This window comes from Limulus polyphemus, unplaced genomic scaffold, assembly GCF_000517525.1.
Source record: "Limulus polyphemus unplaced genomic scaffold, Limulus_polyphemus-2.1.2 Scaffold1318, whole genome shotgun sequence".
NCBI classification, from domain to species: Eukaryota; Metazoa; Arthropoda; class Merostomata; order Xiphosura; family Limulidae; genus Limulus; species Limulus polyphemus.
Genome location: NW_013666928.1, coordinates 214,308 through 225,857, shown reverse-complemented (window position 1 = coordinate 225,857; position 11,550 = coordinate 214,308). Strand labels below are relative to the sequence as shown.

Here is an 11,550-nt window from a genome sequence, read left to right as displayed (position 1 = left end):
ACACGAAAACCTTACGACGGAGCCTTTTGAAATTGAAACTACGCTGCAGGGCTATTGTCAAGATGTACGGTCGTCATATAAAGCATATCCGTACGTGGCGACATGGATTGTAATGGCATGGTGAGGTTTCAAAATAGTTTTAATAAAACGTACTCAATCTTTGTATACATTCACATACACATTGACCAAAAAGCTTTTTGATAAATGTTTTACTGTTGAAAAAGTAACCATCCAACAAAAGTTATTAATTTTTTAAATTATTGCAATTGCTTCTGATAGATTCTCTCACAGTTTTATCAAAAATGAATCAATAAAATTTTCTTCACGTTCAGAAATCCTAGTAGAGTAAAATTTTTACTTAGTTATGCGATCGCCGCTAGAACGTTTTTCTATAACATTGGAAATAGACAAATCGTTAAAAATCAGTAACTACATAAAATGTTACACAATTTTAGCACGATACTCTCCTTCGAATAATAAAAATTGACAGTTTAGTGAGCAAATAAAAGTCCAAGCCACTATTTCGTATGCAGTTAAAGTAAATTATTGCACAATGGGATATATGTACCCACCGCAGGTATCTCACCATGAATTTTACGTTATAAGCTCCTAAACTGATCTTAAGAGAGTGAAAAAATATTTATCATTTTAAGAACTTAAAGTATAGTAGCAAAATTTTAAACTTATAATAAATTTTGTACACATCAAGACTGATTTGTTAACGATGTTTCAAGTTCGACTGCCTAATAACATGATTAATCTCTTTCCAGATGTCATCTTGTGGATAAACTTAAAGTCCAAGTATTCATAACAATATTATAAAAATCAATAACAAAAAGACTTTATTTTCTTTTTGCGGTTTTTCTTCTGAAGATCTGATGTTTTGTCTTGCGCATGCCCTGTAGAGTGATGGAACTTTTCATCTTTGGCAAATACAAATGCTTCAGTTTCAGGTCAAGTTTATTTAAGTATAAGAAATTCTTAGCTTGTTCTACATATTCTTTGAAAAATAAGCTTTAACTGAATTTTCTGGAGGGAAACAATAAAAAATAGTTTTCTGCTGTATCCTAATTTTTTAGATGCATCAAGTTGACTTTCAATTTGTTAAATAGCAAAATAAAATGAAATTATTTTAACATTGTGACTATCAGATTCAAACTGAAAATAAAACCTGTTCAGGATTAACCAATACTTTGAACGAATTAAAACTTTATAAATAGTTTTAGTTTTGATATTTTTCTAACCTCGAAACGTTTCAGTCTTGTGGTAGAGCTCTTGATTTCGTAGCCGATGAGCAGGTTTAAAGTCCGTGCAATACCATAACAAATTCCTCCCACTTTAAGTTGTGGGTGTGTTATAAGAGTGACAGGTAATCCCTTAGTGTGGATGGTAGGTGGTAAGAGGCTACTTACTGTTTGCCTTTCCCCTGGTCAGTAGTTCAAAATGAGGGACGTAAGGTAAACAGCTTTAATAGGTATATCATACTTTCAAAATACATCAAAATAAAAATACGAAACGTTTGCAGTAGTATTATATTTACGTTTCATTATCCCAAGAAATTATTGCGTTAATCATAGAATTGTTTTGTTACTAACACTTATTTATTTAAAATTTTTACACGCAAAACGAAACAAAAGGTGGATTTCTTTCATGCATATCTGAGTATCATGACGACCCCACTTCCAATAAAACCCAATGAAATCAATGGAGCTATATAAATTATAACGGGTCATTTAGACATGATAATGTGTTAAGACTAACATTAATGTCAAATGTAAATCCGAAATTCGGCCAGGGAAGGGAGATAGGAAGGTATAAACAGGCACGTTCAATTAAGTTTTTATTGGTGTAATAGTAAGTACACGACACGTGAAGTATCCTGTTAATGGAAATAATGTTTATCTTTCGTAGCCACACATCTATTCCATGAAAAACAATACAAAGTAGTAAGCAACATGATGAGGATTTCTCAAGTGGCTATTATGCAGGGAAGTTCGGCGTAGTTAACGAAGATGAAGTAATAAATCTTACTGCTAAGCGAAAATAAGAAAGATAACACGATCTCCTTCCTAATTGGGCCCGGCATGGCCAGGTGGTTAAGGCACTCGACTCGCAATCTGAGGGTCGCGGGTTCGAATCCCTGTCACACCAAACATGTTCGCCCTTTCAGTCGTGGAAGCTTTATAATATTACCATAAATACCAGTATTCGTTAATAAAAGAGTAGCCCAAGAGTTGGCGGTGGGTGGTGATGACTAGTTGCCTTCTCTCTAGTCTTACACTGCTAAATTAGGGACGGCTAGCGCAGATAGCCCTCGTGCAGCTTTGCGCGAAATTCAAAAACAAACAAACCTTCCTAATTAGTAGCTGTCTCGATATGTTTAAATAATGTTTAGTAAGTTCTTACATATTAAACCTCTCCCGTGACAAGTAACTAGTTGAAAAACAGTAATAATAAAACTCTTAAAAAACACACACAAGAAACACCAATTTACATGCCACAATACGGATTGCTCGAGATCGGGCCTTATACCTTCAAAGTTATTTCGTAATTGCTCAGTTATTTTTGTTTTTATTTTAAGTGTTTTTAGAATTTTATATCATTTTATGTATATTACTAATTCTGTAAACCCGTACTGTTCATCACAAAAGCTGCTCAATGACAGATATACACACGATGCTCTATTGATTTAGACTCGGACAATCTGCGCACTGATGCTTATATTTACACAGCATGTTCAATAGTTTAATTTAGACAAAATGTTCAATGACTATATTTAACAAGCTAAAGACTGTCTTTATTTACACAAGCGGCTTAATAATTAGACCTGCCAAGATGCTTAAACCCTAAATTTTACATCAGCTATTCAATGACTAAATTAAGACAGCTGCTAGACGAATGGATTTACATAAGCTGTGGAATGACTGGATTTACATAAGTTGCTGAATGACTAGGCTTAGACCAGCAGCGAAACGACTGGGATTAGACCAGCAGCGGAATGACTGGGATTAGACAAGCAGCGGAATGACTGGGCTTAAACAAATTGCCGAATGACCGGATTTAAAGAATTACTGAATAACTGGATCTAAAGATCTGCTAAAAAACCGTAATTACACAATATGCTCACTGACTAGTCTTACACGAAGTGTTCAATGATAGGGTTTTGTTATCCTTATTTACAAACAGAATGAAAACATCTAAGAACAGGTTTTGTTACCGGTACTTGTTCACAAACAGAATGTAGACATCTAAGGACAGGTTTTAGTTACCTGTACTCGCTTACAAACAAATGTAGACATCAAGGACAGACTTTTGTTACCGGTATTTACTCACTAACATAATGTAGACATCAAGGACAGACTTTTGTTACCGGTATTTACTCACTAACATAATGTAGACATCAAGGACAGAATGTAAATATCTATCCTAATTACATATCCAGTACAATAACCATCCTCTTGTATATCTTCGTCACAAAACCTACTTCTTGTACATCCCCACTTCAGACCCTACCTCTATCACATTTCTATTACAAACTCTACTGTTTTGTACATCTCCACTCAAAAATATATCTAATGTTACATCTCCACTACAAAATCTATCTTATGATATATGTCATTTTCAAAATCTACCTTCTGGCATATCTCTACTTTAAGGTCTATCTTATGGTACATTTCTACTTCAAAATCTCCCCTCTGGTATATCTCTAAAGTCTACTTTATGATACATTTCTACTTCAAAATATACCCTCTGGTATATCTCTACTTTAAAGTCTACATTTTGGTACATTTCTACTTCAGAATCTACCTTCTGGTACATCTCCACAAAAACCTATCCTCTGGTACATATCACCATAATGACAAAACCTTGTCGAAACGTTGTACATTTGCTGTTATGTTAAACTTATATTAAAGTTTTTCTTCATTACCCATTCAAGCCGTCTCCAACCATTATGTATCACCATGTGTTTGGTTCAGTACCATGAAAACGAGATTTAGAATTATGAAACTAATGTTTTTTAGCTCAATTAATTGTTGATCGAATCACTGCTACTGTTAAAAACCTTGATTGTCTCATAAAAGTATGATCTTTCACTTGGTTTTTCATCATGTATATTGTAATATAGCAAAATATGATACACATGTATGCATATCATACAGTTTTTCATTACATTTCTGTAAATTATTACGATTTCACGTGTTAGGTGTCTAGTATGAGATCTTTACTATATAAATGTAAGAATTAACCACGTGATTTTCAAGTAATGTAATAGTGCTAATGGTTGAAAATCAGTAACGATAAGCAATGATAATTCGCATTCTAATCGTAATAACCTGTTTTAATTTCACAAAATTTTACGTGGTGTAGAGCAGAGTTTAACTTAATTATAAAAGACGTCAATTTCTTCGTATTAATTCGAGAATTCTGAAACAAAATTCGTGAAGTAGTAAAAGTAAGCTCCCCCCCCCCGCTTTCTAGGGGCCTGTATAACATATGGTAAGGTTACTGAAGAAACCTTTACCTTGTCTCTGATATCCTGCCTCATTTTTTCTCTTTCCTCTTCCATTTTTCTGTGTTTTTCTTTTCTCCTTTCTTCTGCTTCCCGAAGTGCTTCCAGACGCTCCTGTTCAGCCTGCTCGGCCTCATTTTTGTCCTCTTGGTTTTCGCTTTCTCCACCTATTTGACCTGTTTCAAGATCAATAATTATCATGTAATTACCGAATTTGATAATAATTTGTAAATCACAAACCAAATGTTAAAGGAATCACTATGGTTTTTTTTTTAAATAAAAGTTAGGTTTATTATTCTACTCAGCGATGATAGGTAGCGTTATTTACAGGCTTGTTTCTGTTAGGTGAATGATTCATTATAATGCTTAAATCCAGAAGCACTAAGAAAGTTTCTTCATTTACCGTTTCCTATTTTTTAGTGTACTGAGAACAAGGCGTAGCCACGATCTACTATAAGTCGTATTATCTTTAAGTGTGAGAAGACTAACACCACAATTCTAATCAAAATCCAAAGAAGTAGCAAACAGAGTCTCACTTACAATAGTAAGTAAGCCTATTTATAATGTTTATAAAGATTATCGATTCTCAGTCTGTAACATGGAGAAAAACGACCATAGGTCTAACTTTAGCAAAAGATGGGTACAGACTTTAGTAAAGTTACAACAGTATGACAGAACAACATGCCTACCAAGTTTACTTGGAGAACATAAGAAATCTAGTTATTATTCATATTAATACTCGGAAACATCACTGCTCCTCCATATATGGAGTGAGGAACGGTTGATTAGATGAAGGATTTATACATCGATTCCAGAAGAAAAAAAAAGATCTTTACAATGAGCGACACTCTATAAAAAAGTAATTAATCATATTTTGTTTAGTCCTTACGAGGGGATATGATCCGAACGAGATCTGATAGGAATCTAGTTATTATTCATATTAATACTCGGAAACATCACTGCTCCTCCATATATGGAGTGAGGAACGGTTGATTAGATGAAGGATTTATACATCGATTCCAGAAAAAAAAAGATCTTTACAATGAGTGACACTCTATAAAAAAGTAATTAATAATATTTTGTTTAGTCCTTACGAGTGGATATGATCCGAACGAGATCTGATAGGAACGTGTTCAGTAAAACATACAATAAGTCGGTGTTTTGTAATCGAAGTACACTTAAGAAATTTAACAGAAAGCTTTAATGGAAGTTCGATTGTCTGGCAACTGGAGATCTTAATAATATGAGATGATGAAAAGAACCTGATTCTAGATTCCACAAAAACATTCAGTTACAAAAAACAAAACACTTCCCCCTTTAAATTAGGAGAAACAGTTAAACCTATCTATACATCAACCCATCTCGAATAAGCATCTTTCAAAATACAAAAGAGTAAAAAACGGATAACTTATAGAACGTTGTTATAGATATCTCAGATTTACAGCTGTTATGAATAAAGTTTAAATATTAATTTCATCACGGCTACGATAATTATTTCCAAAACAACCACAGTACCTTAATGCTTTAGTATTTGGAATGTCCATTCAGAAGTACCAATGTAGCCGCTACAGAGCTTTAACCATACATGTTGTCTAGGAAAGAAGAATTTAATTGCGGTTAGGGTACTTGAATTACTTTTATTTGAAGTCATTATTCCGTGCGACGTCAGAGTACGGTGAGTTAAACAGGGTCAGTTAAATCATTGAAATAGTTTCTGAAGTAATTATTCCGTGCGACGTCAGAGTACGGTGAGTTAAACAAGGCAATGATTTAACTGAACTTCAGAAACTATTTCATTATTCCGTGCAACGTTAGAGTACGGTGAGTTGAACAGGGTCAGTTAAATCATTGAAATAGTTTCTGAAGTCATTATTCCGTGCGACGTCAGAGTACGGTAAGTTAAACAGGGTCAGTTAAATCATTGAAATAGTTTCTGAAGTAATCATTCCTTGCGACGTCAGAGTACGGTAAGTTAAACAGGGTCAGTTAAATCATTGAAATAGTTTCTGAAGTAATCATTCCTTGCGACGTCAAAGTTCGGTAAGTTAAACAGGGTCAGTTAAATCATTGAAATAGTTTCTGAAGTCATTATTCCGGCGACGTCAGAGTACGGTGAGTTAAACAGGGTCAGTTAAATCATTGAAATAGTTTCTGAAGTAATTATTCCGTGCGATGTCAGAGTACGGTAAGTTAAACAGGGTCAGTTAAATCATTGAAATAGTTTCTGAACGTTCATGTGATGTTTCCAGTGAAATATATGGAACAGCATATTCCACGAAAATGTACAATGAAAAAAATAACAATAAAACTTTCCAAAAACTACGGAGATATTATAGCAGAGGACAGTCAGCAGTATCCTTCACCAACTGTTGAGTTATTCTAATAGAATAGTGAAATTTGACCGTCACTCCTATAACACACTTATGGTCCCAAAGTGTGAAGTGAGATTTTGAGGCAACGACCACGAATCATCACTAACTACCAGGCATATGCCTGGCTCTGTACTCTCTATAGAAATTCGTTAATTATACAAAAGAAGTGGTGATCTTGATCGAATAAATAAAGACATTTAAACGGTTACCGGTATTAGGAAATACCATTTAGGACAATGTCCACTCACGCTTATTGTAGTTAGTAATTCCCGCAAATGAAACACTCACAAATAGCAGTGAAAAAGTCTAAAAGCTAGAAAATAATAATAATAATAATACACTGCCTCCATCTACTAAAATATACAATTATCAACACGTTCGTAATTCAATTCCTAAACAAAAGTTCTTAGTTAAAATAGCCTAAAGTGAATGTATTAGTTTGTTGGTCGAGGCCTCACGTCTGAAAACTCCAATCTACCAGTATTGATCATTATTACCATAAATCATCCTTCAAATGTTATCTATAATGTAGTGTTCTAGTTATTGCCTATAATACTCAACTTTCCACACAGGATTGAAGCTATCCATATCATTGATTAAGGGTTTAGATGTATATTGATCATGAAAATAAATTCCTTTTGTCTCTACTTAGATATATTTAGTTCTAGTCTAAACCAAAACTATTCCACTAGGTTTGGATGATATTTACACAAATAATTCTAGAAATTTGTCACAACCAGACCGATACTGGACAGTAAAACAAAAATCTGGTATCAAGTAGGTGACCTCTCCCCCTCCCCTTCATTTGTTAAAATGTTAAGCCTAAATAATTACATATTAATGTAAACATTGTGAATATAACAATGTACCATTATACGATATATTTAGAATAGTCCAAGCATTAAATTATAATACGATTTCTATGATTATAAAGATTATTCTTTTAAATCCAAGCAGACCTTTCTTACATTTTTATTTCGTTTCTGAGACTGCTTTACGATTGCTTTTCTCGAAACCAATCGCATGTTTAGACATTATTAATATTTAGATAACTACCACACTGATAGTTACTTAAAAAACTAGAGGGGCAATCAGTAGAGTTCAAACATCTGCCACGTAGCGTTGGTTGGTTATATTCGGCCCTCAAGAAATAGGAAAATATGTCTGTATGTCCATCTTTATCAACGTACACGGACCACTTTTGGCAAGGCAATGAGAAATCATATTCGACACATGTTCACCGAGTTTCATCAAAATGATAGTTTTGGACTGAGTTATAGAGCAAAAATAGCGTGAAAAATCGGTCCCCATGTTAACTGATAGGGATCTATTGGATTTTTCGCAACCTTGCTCTGACCTTGACCAAAACTAATCACTTCTAAGTTGGATCATAGTCAAAATGTATACTAACTTCCGTCGAAAACCATTCAGTCGTTTTCGAGAAATTCTGCTGCCAAACACACATAGACAGGAGTGAAAACATAACCTCCGTGCACCTTCGGTGTCAGAGGTAACCACCATACTAATAGTTAGTTACATAAAGAAATACCACACTGATACTTACATAAAACAAAAGCGGTTTAGTACGTTAGAACAAAGGTGAAAACGTTTTAGTTCGTTTTAAAACTTACTAATCTGGTATAAGTAAAGTTCACGGTGGAACACTGTACTTACTTTAAAATAAGATATCACATATTTAACTTAGATGTTCGACATTGTAACTACCAGCCTTTCAAATATTTCCATTTTTAGTTTTCAACACTGTGACAACTACTTTTTCATATTTTTAATTTCAGACATTCAATGCAACAAATACTTTTCTCTGACTTTTTCATTTTAGATGTTCAACATAACAACTACCAGCTTTTTTACATTTTTGTATTTTAGATGTTCAACATTGATTTTTTTTGCTACCTTATTTCTTGTTGTTTTGGTGAAGTAATCCGAAACTATCAAATTCAAGGTATTTTTCTACACGCCGCAAATGGGAATGAATTCAACAAAGCAACTGAGATATGGTGAATTTGAAGGAAATGACTTGACAGAAGAACGTAAAAGAGATGAAGTAACTAACGCAGTGAGTAATAAAAATCAAACAAACCCAGAACAATAAGAGCAGCAAAGGGGATCATAGTGATACTGATATAACAACAGAAAACGACCCATTAAAGTGAAAGAAAGTGCAGATAGGAGGAAATAAAACAAATAATAGCTAGAAAGGTTAGGGTTTTTATATTATTTCTGCCATACGTTTAACAAGGCTATATTGTATTCTCAAATGGTCAAACATTCGCCTTGAACTAGTTAGATATACATATATATATATAGAAATGCTAAGCATTTCGCCCACGGACCCCAATGGTACAGCGGTATGTCTTCGGACTTACAACGCTAGAAACTGAGTTTCGATACCGTGGTGGGCAGAGCACAGAAAGCCCATTGTATATATTTATGCCTAATTACAAACAAACAATTTCGCCCGTGACGCCACGACTTACACTACTAGCGACACACCGATATATTTTCATATACAGATCATTCCAACAAAAGTGCGGTTATAATTTTTTGTATATGGTTATCATTGCGTCAAATACATTTTCTCATTTTGGGTTCGGTACCAGCTTTCCTTGGAAGAGGTAAGGCCAGTCAGGCCATAGCCTGCTTTTTCATGGCATGTAGAGCTGCAACTTATGTATTAAAACTTGCTTCTTTTAATTGAATACATTACGTTGTGTGTATGCAGTATTTGTAGTTAAAATGGCTCAAGATTTAATCTCATAGTATTAAATTTCCAAACATTTTCTTGGGGAGGATGCCGCTATACCCCCTAGAAATGGCATGTTTTGCACACATTGTTTAGTTGTGGCAATGGCCCGACTACTCCAAAATTGCTTCTTACGGCAATGTTTCATATAGATAGAGCAAACTTTTAAATATATTGTCGGTTTTAGAATTTCTACGTAAAGCTACACAAGGATTATACGTTCATAGCCATCTTATTGAACTGGTAAACTATCATCCACCACTAATCCCCATGGGATTTGCCTGTTACTCAAGGCTTCAAAGTGTGAAGAGCGTTTTTATCGGAAAGGGATGATAACCGCATATCCTTGGGTTCACAGCTCGGGTACGTTATCCACTAGGCCACGCTCGGCCTATTTAACAGGTATAATGATAATCGACCAAACAAAGAAAGCAAAGCCAATATTATAGACTTTCCAAATATCCAGTCTTGGCCAAAATGTTTGCATATTGTTCTATACTGATGTTACTCTCTATACGCATGGAGTAATTATCGGGTAAATGCCCGAGAAGTAACAGAGAAAGTAGCATGTGATCGGAAAACATGTACGAGTTCTTATTCTGGTCTGTATAAGTTGTTTTGAGTATTCATTCGTCAAAACACACATATACACCTGTTTCCTATAAAATGGTGTGCATTTGGTATAATCTTTTTCGAAAAAGATCAACGCTTTGTTCAGACAATATCTCTGTATTTGGTATAGAGTCATGCATTGTCACGCACCAGAACGTAATATTGTTCGACTATCCAGAAATGATATGAAGCAAACTGTCATTGCCAGAACAGTACGGTACCCATAGTGTACTGTATCAAGTATCCTGAAATGTCATCGGACTAAAGGAAACGTTGTTTCATGAATGTCTATTAGTAGACACCCAGAAATTAGTGCTCGAGATGACCGTGTTTTGGTCAGGTTAACACATCAAGGTCGAAGGAAGTCTTTCAACACCTTACGACTGGAATGGCATGAACGCATTCATTTCAGGGTGTCCAAAGGAACAATGAATAGGAGATTGGCCAAACAAGATTATTTTGTAAGAAGGATTATCTGCAAACCGATATTAACCAGAATTAACCGCCATAACCGTGATACTTGGCAATACAGCATGTCAACTTACAGCTAGGACAGTGGCAACATGTCATATTTTGAGATGAGTCCTATTTCTGACTTGTTAAAACTAATGGTAGGATTCGTGTTCGTCATTTGCCTGGAGAACAGTTGGGGGAAGACTGTCTTTCCCACAGCAAACACACAGGAGGTGACGCAGTACATGTTAAGTATCGTATCGCACTTTCTACACATGCAGCCAGTTCTATTTGACAGTGGTAGATTTTTCTTTTCAATGTTTGAAGAAAGTTCCTTGTATATACAGAATATTTTTATATGGCCCTCTAGGTCTACTATATGTTTTTGGTGCAAATTGTAGGTTGTGAAAGTTGATTTGAGAAGCGACAGAAAACGTTTATTGAACAACAAGAGTAGCTGAAATGTCTTAGCCCATGAGTCTTGAGTAGAGACAAATGGTAGATTTGTTTCTACAACCTTCTGTTAAGTGTGGTTCTATGAGTCCTCAGTTGTTCAGGTACAGGAGTCTTGAGTAGAGACAAATGGTAGATTTGTTTCTACAACCTTCTGTTAAGTGTGGTTCTATGAGTCCTCGGTTGTTCAGGTACAGGAGTCTTGAGTAGAGACAAATGGTAGATTTGTTTCTACAACCTTCTGTTAAGTGTGGTTCATAAGTCCTCGGTTGTTCAGGTACAGGAGTCTTGAGTAGAGACAAATGGTAGATTTGTTTCCACAACCTTCTGTTAAGTGTGATTCATAAGTCCTCGGTTGTTCAGGTACAGGAGTCTTGAGTAGAGAC

At 34.9% G+C, this 11,550-nt stretch overlaps 1 protein-coding gene across 3 annotated transcripts in view; it reads right to left on the bottom strand.

Annotated features, from left to right (window-relative positions):
- The window catches only part of LOC106463075 (complexin-like), a 172,470-nt gene that overhangs the window by 8,273 nt on the left and 152,647 nt on the right, over nucleotides 1–11,550 (bottom strand). For all 3 annotated transcript variants that reach the window (XR_002611408.1, XM_022390481.1, XM_013923045.2), the window contains one exon: nucleotides 4,523–4,686. Coding sequence is in view for 2 of the 3 variants with exons in the window: in XM_022390481.1 (XP_022246189.1) it covers nucleotides 4,523–4,686 (164 nt within the window). In the remaining variant the exon portion in view is untranslated. The remainder of the gene's footprint in view (nucleotides 1–4,522; nucleotides 4,687–11,550) is intronic.